The following is an 18,159-nucleotide window of genomic DNA, read 5'->3' as shown; positions in this document are numbered from 1 at the left end:
ATTTGATTAGAATCGTATAATTTAAGTATTATGTCAAACGTTCAGTGTAATGCGAACTGGGCTGGTGTACATTTATACCGAGCACATTTTCCTTATTTCACTGAACAGACATTCAGTCGGTTTCCACTAGATGGCGCAATGACACTTAATGTGTGGTGAAGTTCTTGTTTACTGGCAAACTTCTTCCGTTATCCACATTTCCAGAGTTTTAGTTATTTCAATTATTAGGCTGATAATTAAATTATAGTGAAGCTATTAATAAAACAAAAATATGTGAAAACACATCAGCACAGAGAACAGTGTTTAGTTATGACATCGTTTTACTGGACGCTGAAAGTCTTAAATCTGGCGTATATCAGTCATCTAGCAACAAAAATTAAATGCTGTAGCGGATATTAGACTTACTCAGAAATGCGGGGAAAATTTAATTTTTTTGAGTTCTGGAATATTTCTAAATATTAAAGTGAATTTTTGATTAGGTTAATAATTTGTCAGGCCATCATCACCAATCAGCTATGTTTAACCCCTCCACCGCTGATCCTATGGTCCTCACACCACCCGTGACAAAAGTTTTCAGTTGCCCCCCTCCTCGACTCGTGTCACCTACCGCCCTCTTTTGTGTTTTTTCTAACCCCCCTCCTTCCTCACACCCGGCTCTATTCTCTGACTCATCCATACAAACTACTGCATCGTCTCTCAAAGTAACTCACTCCCCTCTGCACCTTCAGCCTGTCTCCTCTCTTCTCCTCTCCATCCATCTCTAACCCCTCAGCTGCAGCTTGACGTACAGTCCGAGCGCCATTATGCTCTGGAAATCCCGAACTAAAACTGACAACGCGCAGGTAAAGTTTTATTTTCATTGGTGGGCTCTGTGAGTCTGTTATGTTTTATATAGAAGCGCGTAAAAAGGTGCACACGTCTTTTTAAAATGTATTTATTTTTTTATGTCAGAAGATAATTAAAGTCGGTTCAAACCGTGAAATACTCAAGGTGTATTAAAAAAGTTGAAACAATTAAAATAATTTAGATTTTTAAACCATCCCTCTAAAATTTCCTGCGTAAAAAGACTAACTTTTTAACGTAGAGGTTAAAAGAATCACGGGAGATGATTTCCTTGTTGAAAATGTGAATTTTTGAGGGATATTTACTACTAATAAAACCCATCTGGAGTCTTACTTCGTGCGTAAAGCCTGCATGACGCTATTTTAAAAGGCAACAATAAAGCTAACGGTACAATCAGCGTGGGGCAAAACAAACAAGCGAAGGAATATATCTCTTTAAGGGAAGTGGCTCCTCTCGACCCCTCCCCTTATTCTGCCGGGTGCGCGCAAAACCTATAAGTAGTGCGCTCATGGAGAGGCTGCAGGACTCTGTGTTGTGTTGTACGCGCGTGTTCGTATCTGGCAGTTGCTTTTCATCTGCGCGTAAAGAGCCCCGGCAGACAGAGAGATAAGGAAAAGTAAATATCAGCACCTCTGAATTGAATGGACCTTTAATAAAGGCCTGGATTACATCTGGGAACATTTTTTGTGACACCTTATGATCCGTGGGAAGCCTTCGACTCCTGTTGAATTTTAAATTTTGGGGATCTGTCCAGACTGGTCCAGATGTTAATCCACACCTATTCGGCTATGGTAAGTTAGACAGAGTCGTCCTGGGTTGGGTTTTTTTGAGTATTTTCAAGGCTGCTGGTGTCTGTTAGTCGTTACTGTAACACAAATTTACAAGGATTTTGTTTTTTGCATAAGAAATGTCAGTAAACCTTATAGAACGTGCGTAAAACAATTGCAGCTGGCGGTAAAACAAATTAACAAAATTGGAGTATATTAAGATACAGAAAAAGACTTAAACAGTGCGTTGAATTCTTTACAGCAGCTGTCAGCTTACAGAGTAATAGTAATTTATGTTTATTGTTTTCTAAACCATATAAGATTTGTGGTTCAACCGTTGCTGTTAATTCGGTTTCCTGTAGAAGTGGTTCCAAAGAATCACAGATACTTCAAAAATTAGACTTTACTGACACTGCGCCGCGCATCTGTCCCAGAGATGCTCTTTGTCTGTCTGCACACGGTCACAGCAGCTGAGACAGTGACCATGAGGAGTCCACACGGTGGAAGGATGCTCATCTTTTTCTGTGTTTTGCAGTTTTTTATATAGAGAGAATTTGGGGAATAAAATTTGAAATGCACAAGTACGCACAATCAGTATGAGTAATTGTAGTACTGAATATCGACCTTGATCACAAATATGAAAGCCCATAATAATATTAATTTAAAGTTATTAGGTTGCATTTCTTTGAGAGATGATTTGAGTGGGTTTTAATGGCCTGGCAGCAGTCAGTCTCTCTGACATGTTTTATAGTTATGTACCAAAGCTGATCCCGGCTTACATTCTGTGCAGCCGGCCTCCGGGTTCTCCCAAGGTTCTTAATAAAAACGCATGGGGAACCATCCCTGAGCCACTGTGGTCCCAGTCTCAGGAACAATCTGCCTCAGGGAATGGTGGACTGCACCTCAGTGGAGATTTTTAAAAAAAAAAAAAAAAAAAAAGAAAGAAGAAGAAGAAACCTGAAGACATAATTATTTTCACTTTTACTTAAGGTGTCTTCTCATTTGTGGCCCATCAGTTACCTTATAATCTTACCTTTCTTCTCTTTCTTTATTTTTTCTTTATTATTTATGACTCTCTTTTGTTGACATTTTCGATATTTACAGTGCATTTTTTTAATAAAAAAAACATTTTGCTGTTTGTTGTTATAAAACTTTTGCAAATATCCGTTTGTCTGTTAATTGTTTTGCCCATTCTTTCCTTGTTGCCCGAAATGCACCTTTTCATTCATCTGTGGGTGAAAGGCGGTGCACGACTAAAGCTGTGCCGGGCTGACCGATATCTGCTTTTAAGGCGGCAGTTTTGGCAGGGAGATAATGGACATTGTTTCCACCACAACAGCATCGATCAGGTTGACCCAGCTTTGAGAAAAAAATCAAATTTCACCGGGATGCGTGTGTGTGTGAGCCCAAATGTAGGCTAGTGGACTACATGTTTGCGCGCGCGCGCACACACACACACACACACACACACACACACACACACACACACACACACACACACACACACACACACACACACACACAGAGAGCGGCGTGAACATACTGGCATCTCTTTTAATAAGAGAGGTCAAACTTGTGAAGTCACATTGAATTATCGTTTGGTTTCGCGCGCCTTGCCAGCCTGAATGAACCCCTCTTTTGCTTTAATTTTCACTCGTGGGGTCAGTTTGTGTTTGTTGACGCAGTCCCTGATTATTTACAGATGGAGCCTCCTCCCGGAGCAACGTGCTGCTATTGTTATTGTTGCTGTGCGTTACCTGTCCTTTGTGCAGTTCCTTGGTGGCAGTGACCTTTCTGACACTTTTCAGCAGCGATGCCAAGGGCGTCTTCTGCCACGGCGCATCACTTCAAGCGCAGCTGCTATTTCCATCCGCCCCTAATGAAATGGAAATATTTATTTATGGATTCACGACTTTTATTTTTGACACATTAAAACTTTTTTTCATATTTAATTTTGCGTTTTTGTGACTTATTTGTTTCTTTTATTTTTCCTTTTTAAAATCTCGATTCCTTTATGGAAATAACGCTTTGGTTTAAAATATTTTTTTGCCCTGAGCTCAATGTTTTTAACCCTGAAACTCTGAGCACGTTGAGCTCCTGATATGAAACAAACTTTCTGATTCTCTGCAGGACCGCGCAGACGGGCTAAGCGGCTCTTCGCCGAGCGGGCGCCTTTCCCAGCTGTCCTCCCTGAACCAGGCCGCCTACTCCTCGGCTCCCCCGCTCTGCCACACTCCGGCCTCAGACTTCCAGCCTCCCTACTTTCCACCCCCCTATCCACAGTCTTCACTGCCATACTCTCAGAGCCAGGACTCTGCTTATTCCCACCTGTCAGACCCCTACCCCTCCATCAACTCCATCCATCAGCACCAGCAAGCAGCGTGGCACTCGCAGAGGTCGCGCTCCGAGGAAGGGGGGCTACTATCACAGTCTCACCGGGCTTTGAGCCTGGACCCCCGTCGGGAGTATCCAGCTGTCCCGCGGCTGCTGCACGGTCTCGGGGAAGGGGCTGCAGCTCTCGGAGACGGTCCTCTCGGGATGCACCTGGGACATCACGGCCTGGATGATCTTCAGGTGACTTTTTTTGTTTTTCCGCTTGTGTTGCGTTGGCACTGCTGCTCGAGAAGTCCGTGCGTAAAAGTCAATCGGCACACGATAAAGACGCACGCATTTTTTCTTAAAACGCTCGTATTTGTTGTGCTTCAATAATTATCCTTTATGATAATGAAATATTATAAAATTAGCGTATGTAAATAAATACTACTAAATTCTACTAAATTCTAGAAAACGCGCAGTGCGGCGAAAAGGCCTCAGGGCAATTTATCTTTAATTCCAAATAAGAGTTTATAAAGATGCAGGCCACACTAAAACATCTACATAAAAAGCGAAACGTGTAATTTACAACTCTGGTAATTAATTTAAAATTATTTTTTATGTTATTTATTTGTTTTTTTGTTTTTTTAAACACCTTCAGAGCTGCAGTTTTATATTTTTCCCTAAAAATTGATACTTTAATTTTAGCGTCTGACACCGAAACAGCAAAGGAAACAGCAGCACGCTGATTTCTCAAGACAAGAAAAAAATAGTCTTTAAATTTCTTAATCTCTACATCTTACAGTTGTCTGTTTTCCTGCTTTATCCGTTTGTGCTGGACATGATCAATAACGACATGTCTTAGATGGTTTTTATATCAGTTAATGTTTCAGTTTTCAGTTTTATTACTTGAAATCTTTTTGTATATAAGTTTTTTTTTCTAAGCTTTTTTTAATGGATTATCCACAATAAAAACGATACCCTAAAATATGAATATAAAAAACTGCATTCGTTAAATGAATAATAGCAATTTGGCCTCACTCCATTTTATTATCCACTCCAGCATTATCCTCCGTCTCGCGCAGACACAAAGTGATTCTGCAGTCTTTTTGCCTTCTGCAGGTTTTTAGGGGGAGAAGAATAGTTTCTATGGTTTATTGAGCAGTCAGCTTCCCTGCAGCAGGTGCAGCTGCAGACGCTGTTTGTTGCCTCCTCGCAGAAGAAAAAAAAAACACACACACACAGACACACACACACACACCGAGACCAATTGATCTGCACGGTCATTAATAGAAAAGAAACGTCTGAGAGGAGCGCCGGGCGAGGAGTCAACCCGGGCATGTTGCTGTTAAACGCTCCCACTTGACAGGGACTTTTATTTGATTAATGGATTATATCCTCCGCGTTTGAACCCTCTCATAGTGTCAGCACAAAGGAGGCAACATGAGACTCGGGCCCTGCAACACGATTTTACTTTCAATCAGAGAAAACTTCAAATGTTTCTAATTTAGTCTTTGAATCGCTGAGCCACACTTCACTTATCAGTAAATCGCATTTTCTTATGATTTAAAAAGATAGATTTATTTATTTTTACCTAACACATATTATGCAGATGTATTAATGATTTTTATGTTGCTTTTTCTGTCCAAAAAAATCGCCTTTGTTCCAAACGTTTTATTGCTTTAGGCTTATAGAATTGAAATGAAGTGACACGTCTTCTTTTTGATTAAAAAGAAATGTAAACTGCTTTGTGCGTCACAACTTCACCTCATTTACTTTCTCTGTTGCACAAAGCAACTTGCACTAAATCAAATTTGCTTTTATTATTTACTTGGATATTGATGGTGCTCATATGTGCTGTGAGGGGAAAGTAAATGTTGGACCTTCCATCTTGCTTTGGCCTGAGAGAGACAAGCTGTATATCTCTGTGTGTGTCTCTGTGTGTGAGTGTGTGGTGGCTCTGAGGCCGGTGGATAAATGATAGTGACTGTCTGTCTGTCTGACACAGGGAATGGAGGAAGGATCAGCCTTGGGCATCCTCGACCACTCTGTCATTAAAAAAGGTAAGAGGTAGAAGAGCTGCGTGTGCGTCTGTGTGTGCACGTGTGTGTGTGTGTGTGTGTGTGTCAGAGAGCAAGAGAGAAAAGATCAATTGTGTATGTGTGCATTTGTGTCTAAGTGTGCACCTATATAATTGTGCCATACACGCTGAAGGGGATTTTGTGTTTAGGGGCACTCCAACACCAGCCTCTCTCACTCTCTTGCACTCTCTCTCTCTCTTACACACGCACACATGAACACACACTCTCACACACACTATAAATAATTCTGTTTTGCTATTTCATTTGAAGTCAAGAAGTCCTCTAATACTCAGCTGCAGACTTCACCCCAAAGGCACACATTCTTAATGAACTGTTCATGGTCATATGAGAATGTGTACGTGTGTGTCTGTGTGTGTGTGTGTGTGTGTTAGGCTTAGAGTGAGGAGCAGAGAGAAGTGGGGCAAGGAAGAAAAGGGAGGGGAACATGATAAAAGAGGAGTTGTGGGGAAATTTGCAGAGTATGATCACACTAATATTACCGACTCCGAGTGGCAGAAGACACAGGGGCGCGATTAGAAAATTCATGTTGGATTTGTAGCTGGTGTCAAGCGCGATGCTTTGAAAACAGATAGACGCCCTGCTCAGGTGCATTTTTTAAAAAAGGGAGGTTTTGCACAAAAACAGGCTAAAGATGGCACCCGCTGTGTTATGAAATGACTGACAGAATGAGAGAAATAACACTTAAGCAACGTTGGTTCTTTGTTGTATTTCTTTAGAACGAGAAAAACTTCAAATTTAAACATGCATGCACAATAAAAAAACGAAACAAAACAAAAACATTCTGTGCTTCTTTTACTGCACAAAACCTTAAAAATCCTAACTGGTCTGGCCGTCCACACCTTAAAGTTTCCCCTGAAACTGCCGCTTGATTTGGTGTAATTCTCCAAATCAAGCCCTGGGAGCGGCTTTACACATTTCTGGTTTCATTCAGACTCCCTGAATCTCTCTGCTGCAGTCATCTGATGAAATGACAGTGATTCCACTTGTTTGCCAAACGCTTAGAATTGATCAATTACCGCAGCGAGACTCTCCACGGCGAGCACTCGCAGCAGATAGCAGAGCAAACCTAGAGCCCTCATGAATAAGAAAATCCATGAGGGAGAAAAAAATGAGATAGAGCATAAGGGGGGAAGAAGACAAGCAAGGAGGGAGAAGGGGGGGGGGGTACGACAAGTGGGAGGCACACGAAAGAGTAAAGCAAGAGAGTGAAAGATGATAAGAGAAAGAGAGGGAGGGGCAGGGAGATGACAAAGGAGGGGAGCTTTGGAGAAAAACTCTGCTGCTCTGCGGCCTCGTCGCCTGGTTAATCGGCTCGTTGTGAATGAGGCGATTTTAGAGATTGTGTGCAGTTTGGGGGGAATCTGCGCTGCATAGCAGGGAGTTGCAAAGAGGCCACCCGCTGTTGCGCACCCTCTCAGTGCAACAAGGGAGCTGGCACGCCAGCGTTAGTACAGTTTTACAGACAATGTTTCTTTCAAAAGACTGAAAGGATAAGATAGATTGCAGAGCTATGAGGCATGGAACGACCACAGGAAGTGAGGCTGAGGGAATTATTATTACATGAGTTAAATAAGTCCTCAACTTCAACCTTCAACTAAAAGATCTGATTCTTTCACATGAAAGAGACATACGTCCAGATTGATTCAAGGTTTCTTTAACCAGAGATTCTTTTGGATTTCTAAGATCTTTGATTGCTTCATTTTATTCCTTAACCTTCAAAATTTTGAGTCCTCATCATTGAGGACAGCTAAGCCTAACACTGTGTGCTATTGGAGTATGCCTTCTTCTTCTTCTCCTTTGGATGTTCCCTTCAGCGATTGCCTGCTTGACTGATTTGCTTCCATCTCATCCTCTGTCACACCAACCCTCTGCATGTCCTTGGTATCTGAATATGAGATTTTTGAATAATTATTAATAATTATAAGACTCAAAATGATGAGCATCAAAATCTATTTATGCTCCCCTCCACAAAAATATTGGCTTAGGATTTAAAGTTTCTCGTCATCGTCATCATCATCATCATCGGTGATACTCAGACTAGAGATTTAACTGTGTGTATCTCACCTTAAAGGACTGGATCTCCTAAATTAAAATAAATAAAATAAAACAACATATTTCCATGTTCTTTGGTCGCTTAAAGCACTCATCACAAACCACATAATCCCCATTTTGAGACTATCAAGGGACCTTTATAGCCTGTCAGCCCTCATTTCGCTCTCTCTGTCTTCATTTCCTGTCCTCTCTCTACCGTTAACTCTATATAAACATGTCTATCTCTCTCACATCGCTTCACTAAATCCCAACAGTTTGAGTTTATTGTTGATTTTGCACGCACAACATTGCAGTGAAGGAGGATGGAAATATGTTTGTGCTGCTTATATTCAAATTTAAAAGCAAAATAATTCACCAAAGACAGTCTCTTCATAACTCTGGATGACATATAGTTAGCAGTTTTTATTACTGTGCACATAAATCGTTTCTAAAGGAGCATGCTGATGTTTTAAAAGTCATTTGGCCACAATGTGTGAATACGGAGAAAACTGAATCTGTGGCAGGAGGCGAAAATTATAGACATATAAATCTGAAAACACTAAAGATTAAAGCACAATGAGAACACATTAAACAGACGAGGAGCAGATCTAAGGACTCTTTGTATCCTTCCAAGGAAATGCAGTCTTAAAGCAAATCGTCTGACTTCCTCCACTCTTCTCAATTCAGAGGATTTCTGCTCAAATAGAAAGTAATTTCATCATCGCACAACATAAACATTGGAGAACACGAAATCTGCCCCTGCCCTTGCTGCTCAGGTAGCAACAGGTACACTGAGTGTTATACCTGAGTAGCCTTCGATTGCTGACTCTGGCCAGTCACCTGAAGGTTTCTCTGTGTAACTTCTTAGCTCGATTTAAAATAGTTAAGTGCAAATTGAGCTCTTCGAGGTGCGAAGCGAAGCTATTTAAGAATGCGCAGTTAAAATGCAACCACCTGCAGCTTAAGGAACAGAATCAACAAGCGGCGCTCCGGAATTAGAGCTGTCGACGCAGGGGAGAACATTGCACTGAATAGATTAATCAGGAGGGGAGGAGCACGCTGTCACACAGTCATTCACAATCGTCGCCACACATGACATATGTTAAGATTGATGATCTGTATCCTTTTATCCCTCCTCATCCAGTCTTTGTTGCTTTAATAATCACCTTTCATCCCCCTTTTGCCCCACAGTTCCCATCCCGTCCAAGCTGAACGGCTCGTCCCTGTCTGCCTTGTCCATCGGTAAGGAGGGTCTTGGAGTGGGGTGCGTCTCCAACCCGGCAGAGGTCTTCTGTTCAGTCCCAGGTCGCCTGTCGCTGCTCAGCTCCACCTCCAAGTACAAGGTGACAGTTGGGGAGGTGCAGAGACGCCTCTCCCCACCTGAGTGCCTCAACGCTTCTCTGCTGGGAGGAGTCCTCCGCAGGTGAGAAGCAGACGGGGAACGAGAGGGTGCGACTTAGATGTAAAGATGTTTTTATTTAGTTGGGCTTTAAAGATTAAAGCACAAGAAAAATACAAACCTTTTCTTTTTTTAATGAATGGAAAAATGCTAACTTTACCTCATTAGGACCCAAAAATGTGGTAAAACGGAGCAGCCCTCAGCAGGAGCATCGGTTACTGGTTGAACTGGTTGAATTTGATCTTCTGTAACAGGGATGTCACACTAATTTTACATCATGGGCTACATGAAACCTAGTTTGATCTTAAGTAAGGGGTCAGACCAGTGAAACTCTTCTTTCTGTCAGTGTAAAGAAGTTCAACTACACATTTAATCGCAGAGATAAGAAGAAGCGCAGTTCCGACAGCCTGACTCTTTGGGCTTAATTTGTAAGAAATTAATATGTAAAATTACAGAAAAGATTTTGGTAGCTTTCAAGTCCAAGACTGTTAGGTAATTATAAAACAGAAAGTTTTTGTTAATTCACAGAAAATGTAAAAAAATAAAAATAAAAAATCTGTATATAATAATAAATTTCTGCATTTGACGGTGAAAAAACAAGAACTATTCTGTCATTTAAATGTTTATAATTATTACATTTCTTTGGTATAGTATGAGTGTCCATGGAGGAGATCTTCATCTGTAGGAAAAAGCTCTAAAACATGATACAAAATACAGTTTAAAGTCCAAAATATTTGCCCTTCTCTAAATTTTCATGGGCTGCCCTTTGTGCCGGATTGAAGTCTTTGCTGGACCCATTCTCGCCCCTGGGCCTTATGTTTGATACCCCTACTATATAATACGCTTTACCTGCTAGGTGCTGCTTTATGACACAACACAAAGAAGGAAAATGCACATGTGACTTGTTTATCTTCTTCAGAGAGGTATAAAAAACCAAACAATAACCAGGATTTATGGGAAATGTAGTCTAGAAACACAACAGCGTAAGAAAACTACACAGGAACTACATTTTCTGTATTTTTGACCTTTGAGCGTGGGATCAAGTTACCACTCCAGTCAGGCTCCTGGTAGAAACTTCCTTTATTTATTAAATAGAGGAGAAATAATAAACGAGGACCGACAATGACCATGATATTTAAAAATGAAATATTTATATAATGGCAATAATAAACAGAGTCTAATAATGTTTAATATTATGATATTATGAATTATGAATCACGCAGCTGTCATTTCAGTTCTCTCTTCTGCACTTCATTAATATCTCTATTGTGAATTCTTTTTGGCCACATTAATCATGTCGCGTTAGTTATTGTAACGGTCTCACTCTTTACAATACACGCCATACATTAGGACGTTTCTGCTTTCAGCTTTTCAGAATAAGATTGATTTTAGTCTAACTACAGGACCAGCACCGAGGACCCAAAATGGGTCATGAGACTAAATCACAAGAGAAGCAATGCGGTTTAATGAACTACGGCCTCGGGGCGAGAGAACAACTTCATGATTTGAGTTGCAGGCTGAAATACTTTGAGAGGACATAATTAAAAGATCTAAAGGGCCGTAAAAACCCAGTGCCTCCCCTGCAGAGAGATACAGATACCCCAGTGATAACAATACATCGCTGCCTATCACTTTGAGGTGCCTCTGCTTAATCCACTTTATGCTTTTGCAGATTAAGAAATGAACCCTATTCCAATTATTTGGTACCTGGTTACTTTGGAAAATTGGTGCAGTGTTGCAGATTTTTAAGATATTTGTTTTATTCTGTATGTTTGTTATGTTTTGGTTCATTTTTATCTCCTGTAAGAAAATGTGTAAAACATTACAGTTTGTAAAGTGGCTTAAACTCGCATATGATGCATAAATCAGTCCCTATTTCATATTAATATGAAATGTAGAAATATTTAAGGGATTTTTTGATAACACTGCCTTACTATGCTTCTTCTAAAGTAGTATTTTTAATGCAGAATATCTTTTTACACTGTAGAATTACTTATTTCATATACTACTGCCCGTTATCTACCTTAAATTTAAAGGTTATTGCAAAGAAAATCGTATGTGTCTCCAAACATAAAGTCTATATGAATTATGTGATTGAGGTCTGAAGAGCTTTAATAAATCAACAATGAGCAGGATTCATTGGCTTTAAATTTTACTCGAATATAAAGAGGCAAAGCAGAAAAACATTGAGAAGAATACTGGATAGTATCGGAGCTGACAGGGAACATAGGGAGAGTTTAGCTTCGTGCACACACACACGTACAGAGGGCCACACAGAAGCACACCACAACAAAAGTTATAAAGATAAACACACTCGCACGCACGCACACGCACAAATACACAAGAAGCATCTCCTAAAACTGCTCCCTCTGTTTCCCTGTCCCCCCCTCAGGGCGAAGTCAAAGAATGGTGGCCGCTGTCTGAGAGAGCGTCTGGAGAAGATTGGCCTCAACCTGCCCGCCGGGCGACGCAAGGCAGCCAACGTCACTCTGCTAACATCTCTAGTGGAGGGTAGGAAAAACACACATGCAAACACACACACACATATATACACAGAGGCACGTACACATATACAGTGACCTGCATACATCCTGACAGATAGAGACACATATTCACACAGAAAAATCCCTGCGTGAGCACACATGAATAAACAGCCACAGCATGGATGGCTGCATGCGTGCGCGCGCGAGTGCACGCACACACACACACACACACACACACACAGACATGGAGGGTGTCCTTTAAAAAACTGCATCTGTAGCCAGAGAGCAGTGAACTGTTTGAGTGGTGAAAGTGAGCGAAGTGGTTAGTGAGTTTATCTTGACCTGACCCGAACAGTCAGTTGTGTATATTTAAAAGTCTTTATCTGAATAATTACTTGATTTAAACTAAACTGAAGCCCTGAACGTGAAAAAAAAAATCCATGTGCAAATTTCAGCTCGAGCTTCTTTTTAATCCAAACTCCCTCTTCTCCCCGTCCAGGTGAGGCCGTCCATCTGGCGCGGGATTTCGGTTACGTGTGTGAAACAGAGTTCCCAGCCAGAGCCACGGCCGAGTATCTGTGCAGGCAGAGCGAGCCGGACCAGCTCCCAACGCGACGCAGCATGCTGCTCGCCACCAAGTGAGTGGCTGGTCTCCTCTTCTGCTCATTTCACTCTTGAATTAATCTTGCATGAAATAGCTTTTAAAGCGTGAGGCTGGTGATATTCAGCGTTTCTTCTTGCTTTCAACTAGTCTCGTACAAAAACCAGCGCCATTCTGTTTCTCAGAAGTGGTCAGACATGAACATTTAAAAAGTTAGTTTGTGTGTTGTTTGTGGACTGCAAGAAGAATGATGAGATTATTATAGTTGTCATTTAAAGAGAACTCCTGTTAGATATGAAGGTCTAACAGATCACAGTCGAATGCTTCTAAAAGGCTGATCTTGTTTCTTCTCAGGGAAATCTGTAAAGAGTTTGTGGACCTCATGTCCCAGGACCGCTCCCCGCTAGGTGCCAGTCGACCCACCCCCTGCCTGGAGCCGGGCGTCCAGGGAAGCCTCACCCACTTCAGCCTGCTCACCCACGGCTTCGGTACACCCGCCATCTGCGCGGCGCTCTCCGCCTTCCAGAGCTACCTGATGGAGGCGATCAAATTGCTGGACAAAGGAGAGGGTGGAGGGAAGAGCCACCATGACAAGGAGATGAAGCACCGCAAATAGAGGGAGGGGAACACATGTGTGGATGAATGCATGGATGGATGGATGAGAGGCAGAAGGGAAGAGAAAAGAGGGAGAAAAGACTTGACTGACACCCTCTGCATCTTTACCTTTGCCCTCAGGATACAAACTGAGACTTTTACCTCCTCGAAACCTCTATAGCCCCTCCCCTCTCACTGAGGAGGCGGGGCTTATGATGATATCTGTACTGTAATGTGTGTCCACAGCCACCTCGCTCAAAATGACGCATGGACCTCTCTTCTCAGTAGCTGGTTGGTGTCACGATGGCGTCTTTTCAGGATGAGTTTCCACTTATGGCAGTATGCTTTTGGTTATTTCCCCCTGCCTTTTATTTACTAAACATGCCACTATTATGTGTGTGTTAGAAGCCCCCGCTGTCATCACACACACACACACACACACACACACACACACACACACACACACACACACACACACACACACACACAGAAAGTTTGAACTGAACTCATCTGGAAGCGCCATAAGCCATATCCGAGACAAAAACCTGCTCTTTGCCCCTCTCTGGAACTTTGGAAGCCTTTTTGATCCATCCGATTGGACAAACCCAGCTTCCATTTGTAGTCCTTCATGGTGGGTGGTCATGGGAAATCGAGTTCTCTGGATTCTCTAGCAGCAAGGGTGAAGGAAGGTACGAGAGGCAGCTAAAGAAGATTTGTTTTCTTTTATTTTGAAGTACTGCGTGTTGGTAACTTAAGAAAATAACACAAATCATTTTGTACTTTCTGTGTATGTTTATTATTAATGTTATTACTGTTGTTATTATTATTGTATTACAGCATAAATGTAATATATTATTAAAGAATTAAGAACTGAGTGGTGGAGTTTCTCGTTTTTGATACAGTATAAAAAAACAACAACAGCACCTTGAGGTGCAGCTGAATGGTACTGGCCACTGCTTTTATTTGCCTTGATTGTAAATCTCTGTGCCTTTTATTTTTATTGATCCCCATGGGCAAAGTTCCAACAGAAATGTCATAGCAAGGACTGCATCCAACGCCTAAAGCTGCAGTAGGCAAAAATCTGCACAAGGCACAATAAATCCTAAATTTGAGGAAGAAACAAAGAAAAACCCAGCCTGGCTCCTCTACCTCCCACCAGATGAGCACAGGCACAATGTATGTGCTTTATAAGAGGTAACGCATAAGAGCATACTGACTCCTGGCTTCACGCATGACTTAGACCCTGCTCTCAGAGGTGAAAGTCTTCAGAGTGTCAAACCAAATTGGCTAAAATCTTCAGTTACAGGCTGGTTTTTCTAAAGCTTGAAAGCAGAGCCCAGAGGAGATGCAGGAGTCTACTTCACTCTCAGAAAAAATGTCACAAAGCAATCACCCCGAGCCCAAAGTGACGCCGTTAGGACCAAAAGCCCAAACCCAAAAGAAAAGTTACATTTACATTATTAAACAGAAAATCAGTAGATGTTAGGATCAGTCTGTCACTGATAAATTTCAACAGCAGCCAGATACTGCTAAAAAAAAAAAGAAAATGAAAGGAAAACATTTTAATCAGAGTATCAAGTCAGTAAATATTCTGGGATATTGATGTGGTCAGCTAAGTAGCAGAGGGGGTTGTTAATCAGTTTCAGCTGCTTCGGTGTTAATGAAGTTAAAAACAGGTGCACTTGAGGGGCAACAATTAGACAACCCCCAAAACAGTGGTTAGGGGTCAGCGTACCTATAGCACGAGGCGATACTTGGACCCTACAGAGTGTGGGTTAGGTAATCTGGCTCCTCTGGGATGGCACATAAATAGAGGTCATTTCCAGAAGGTTAGCCGTGTCTCACCACGGTCTCAAAAGAAGGACAGTTACCCAAGAGAGCTGGAGAGGGGAGGGAAATGTTGTTAACCCATTAGCAGCACCGGAATCTGCTCCTTTGTCCAAAGAGGAAAATGATGAGCACTGCACCTGTTTTCCTCCGCTCACCTTCAACCGGTCTCAAAAGATAGCTGCCCCTCCCTGTGCCTGGTTCTGCCAGGTTTTTCTTCCTGTTAAAAGGGAGTTTTTCCTTCCCACTCTTGCCAAGTGCTTGCTCAAAGGGAGTTGTTTAATTGTTGGGATTTTCTTTGTATTATTTTTGGGTTTATACTTTATAAGTGCCTTCCGGCAGCTGTTGTTGTGATTTGGCACAAAATAAACAAAATTGAATTGAATCGATTTGAATTGCCAGACCTAAAAAAATGGCCTCCAGCAGCACTGTTGTGACTGTCTCTGACCATTATTATTATTATTATTATTATTATTATTATTAAAAGCCAGAGAGAGCTTTTGGTTAGTGAAGCCATGTTTTAAATCCTTGAGCTGAATCCTCAAAGCTTTTGTTCTAAAACCACATCCTGGATCATTTTCCTTTCTGATTCTAAAAATGACAGTAATTTCCAAAATAAATGTCTTTTTTTTTTTTCAATTGTACATGTACATAATCTCCTAAATGAGAATATAAACTAATCGAAAAATTGTTTACTGAGATCACAGAGAGAGGAAGCCAAAGACCGTTCCAACGAAAAGACTTCTAAGCCTTTCAAGAGGATTCAGCCTCTGGTGGAGGTTCAATAAAATTCAGATTTAAGGCACTTATACCTTGGAATAACTTTCGGACCTGGAAGCAATGTCCATCTTTTATACTTTCTATGGCTCCCCAAAGGCCCCAAAAAACGTCAGTGACCCTCTTTTGCATGCAGGCCTCCATCAGAGGCCCCTGTGGAGACAGCAGTGTCACAGCTGCAGCCCTGAGCGCTGTACCTGGGAGTAGTACGACCTCCAGCGCCCAACTTGGCACACCTCAGCTCCCCCTCAACCCATCTGTCTGTTCCACGCGTCTCCCACAGACCACCTCTCTCCGCTCATGCTCAGTCCTTCACTTTATTTAACCAGGATGAGACGCTAAGCACAATTACTGCTTTCCAGGGAACGCACACATACATGTCGCCTGCTCATACATTCTCAGACATCTCTACCTGCTGTATCTCCCCTTCTCTCCTCCCATCTCATTACCCTCTTGTGTGAGCGCCCTCACCCCTCCCACCCCATCCCTTCATCTCCGTCTCTGTAACCTAACTCCCCCCCCCCCACGCCTTTTCTCTCCCTCTATCTGACACTCAGCAGGGCCGCTCTCCATCTCTCTCTGTGCCTCCAGGCAAACATATGCTGCTCTTCCCGTCAGATTCCGGTGTGTTTGAGAGAGGAGGGATTGTTTAATGTTTATTAATCACCTGTCTGTGGCGGAGAGAGGAGATGGGATGATGGAGCCACACACACGCTGCCTCTCTCATACACATGGGTTTACAGTCGCTCTAACACACACCAGCTCAGCTGTGAGGTTGGCCTGGTTTTCTTATTTCCAGCTGCATGCAAGTGTGCTCGTTTACTGTAATGCTTCTGATACGCAGACAAAACCGATGAACACTTTTTTATGAGTTTCAGCTTCTTGTTAGTGAATCACAAAGATTCATTTCTTTTATTTCCACTTAAAGGTTCAGTACTGGACAAATTTTTAGCAATAAAAGGATTTAAATTAGATATAAAAGGGTAAAAATAAACATATCCGGGGTTTAAAGTGTGGACCGTGGTCCAGTGGTGGCCCTCTAAACCATTTAATGTGGTCTGAACGCAAGCTTGAATACACTTGATTCATTCTCAGTTTATATTATACTTTTAATTACAGTTAGAAATCCATTTTTAATCTGTTTTTCTTTATATAAATTTGAGCTGTTTCACTTGATAAAGCCTTCTATTGTATTTTGTTGTCTCTAATTAGTTAAATGCATTTCATGATTTAGTTTTTCCTCATTGAGGTATTTATGTTGCCAAACTTTGCTGTTATTGAGCTATTCTTTAAGCTTTTATATTTAAGGCTGTGTTTGGGGGTTTGGCTACTGTAACAGAAATTCTCAAACTTTTGGTATAAATGAAGGATATTTTATACTTTTGCAGCGGCACAGAATGATCCAAGGATGTATTTCTCTTTAGTATTTTTGCCAAAAAAATAGAAAAAAGTATTTAAAAACTCAGCTGATGTCCAGAAAAGTAACCACTTCCTCAATACCGGTGAATAACTAAAAACCAGGACAGTGAAGATAATTAACAACATAAACCACCGTCCTCTGAGCAGATAAACTGCTTTTTTTAGCCTTTCTAAACACCATCTTTGAATATTTAGGGAGAGAAAAAACTGAGACGGAACAGACCAACATCGATCGGAAACTGTTTTAGCTATTGTAGCAAAAGTTTACAAGGTTCATCTACTTTCTTTGTGCCCCTCTTTTAAAAAAAACAAACCCAAACTTTATCTACTGTTCGGACCTTGATGTAGACTGGATTGGTTAAATTTAAGTCCCCTTATGGAAATTTATAGCTAACAAACTTCATAACTATTTTATACAAATGCACGAAATTGACTTTGGATGAGAATACTTCTCTTTAAAATTTGAAATGACAATCTCAGGGTGTATATATCAAACTGAACCAATCAGCCGTATGCAATCTTCTCTAATTTCAAGTGAAATTGTAGTTTATCATTTATTTGTACGTGAGGTTGTGAAGTCAGTTGTTCTTTGTTGTTAACCCTTCTTCACTTTATTTTGAAAGCCCATTGACTGGTTTGACTGGTCTCTCTGTTAAAACTAGAGTGGCTGCTCTGGTATAACCTTTGTTATATCATCTTAAATGGAATCAGATTGAGGGGGAGTTGTGTTTTTGTGCTAGCTTTGAAATACCTGCTCATGTGATCAATCAGGACACCTGTAAAATGTAACCTGACTGATAATTAATGTTTAATCTCTTCCTGACAGGTAAATCAAAATGTGGCAGCTCATATTTAACAAACCACACACCAGTATTACCTACAGGGCTCACTAGCAAACAATTTCAGCTTGTTCAAAGGTAAATATCATTTAACAGATGCGTGCGGCAATACATTTACCGACATACATAATTAAATCAGTGAATAATGTTTAAGTGAGTGAAAT

The 18,159-nt window shown here is 41.3% G+C and overlaps 1 protein-coding gene across 2 annotated transcripts; it reads left to right on the top strand.

Annotated features, from left to right (window-relative positions):
* Positions 1-691: 691 nt before the first annotated feature.
* On the top strand, positions 692-14,007 carry tfap2e (transcription factor AP-2 epsilon). 2 transcript variants are annotated; one of them, XM_084919711.1, is made up of 7 exons: positions 692-842; positions 3,741-4,184; positions 5,932-5,986; positions 9,248-9,479; positions 11,848-11,966; positions 12,438-12,576; positions 12,894-14,007. In XM_084919711.1, the coding sequence occupies exons 1-7, from the start codon at positions 804-806 to the stop codon at positions 13,153-13,155; spliced, it is 1,290 nt and encodes a 429-aa protein (XP_084775837.1). In that variant the 5' UTR covers positions 692-803; the 3' UTR covers positions 13,156-14,007. The 2 variants fall into 2 exon arrangements, with proteins under 2 accessions (XP_084775837.1, XP_084775838.1); XM_084919712.1 differs by lacking the exon at positions 692-842 and adding an exon at positions 1,353-1,634.
* The last annotated feature ends 4,152 nt before the right edge of the window (positions 14,008-18,159 follow it).

Source organism: Perissodus microlepis, chromosome 22, assembly GCF_051167445.1.
Source record: "Perissodus microlepis isolate ML-2025 ecotype Zambia chromosome 22, ASM5116744v1, whole genome shotgun sequence".
Lineage (NCBI taxonomy): Eukaryota > Metazoa > Chordata > Actinopteri > Cichliformes > Cichlidae > Perissodus > Perissodus microlepis.
The sequence above is the reverse complement of the archived record's forward strand: the minus strand, read 5'-3'. Positions and strand labels throughout refer to the sequence as shown.

Excerpts from the sequence above, each read along its gene's own strand:
- tfap2e (XM_084919711.1), top strand. The coding sequence starts at position 804 with ATGCTCTGGAAATCCCGAACTAAAACTGACAACGCGCAG. Across the intron at positions 843-3,740 it reads CTAAAACTGACAACGCGCAG|GACCGCGCAGACGGGCTAAG; the intron begins GTAAAGTTTTAT and ends GATTCTCTGCAG. Across the intron at positions 4,185-5,931 it reads ACGGCCTGGATGATCTTCAG|GGAATGGAGGAAGGATCAGC; the intron begins GTGACTTTTTTT and ends TGTCTGACACAG.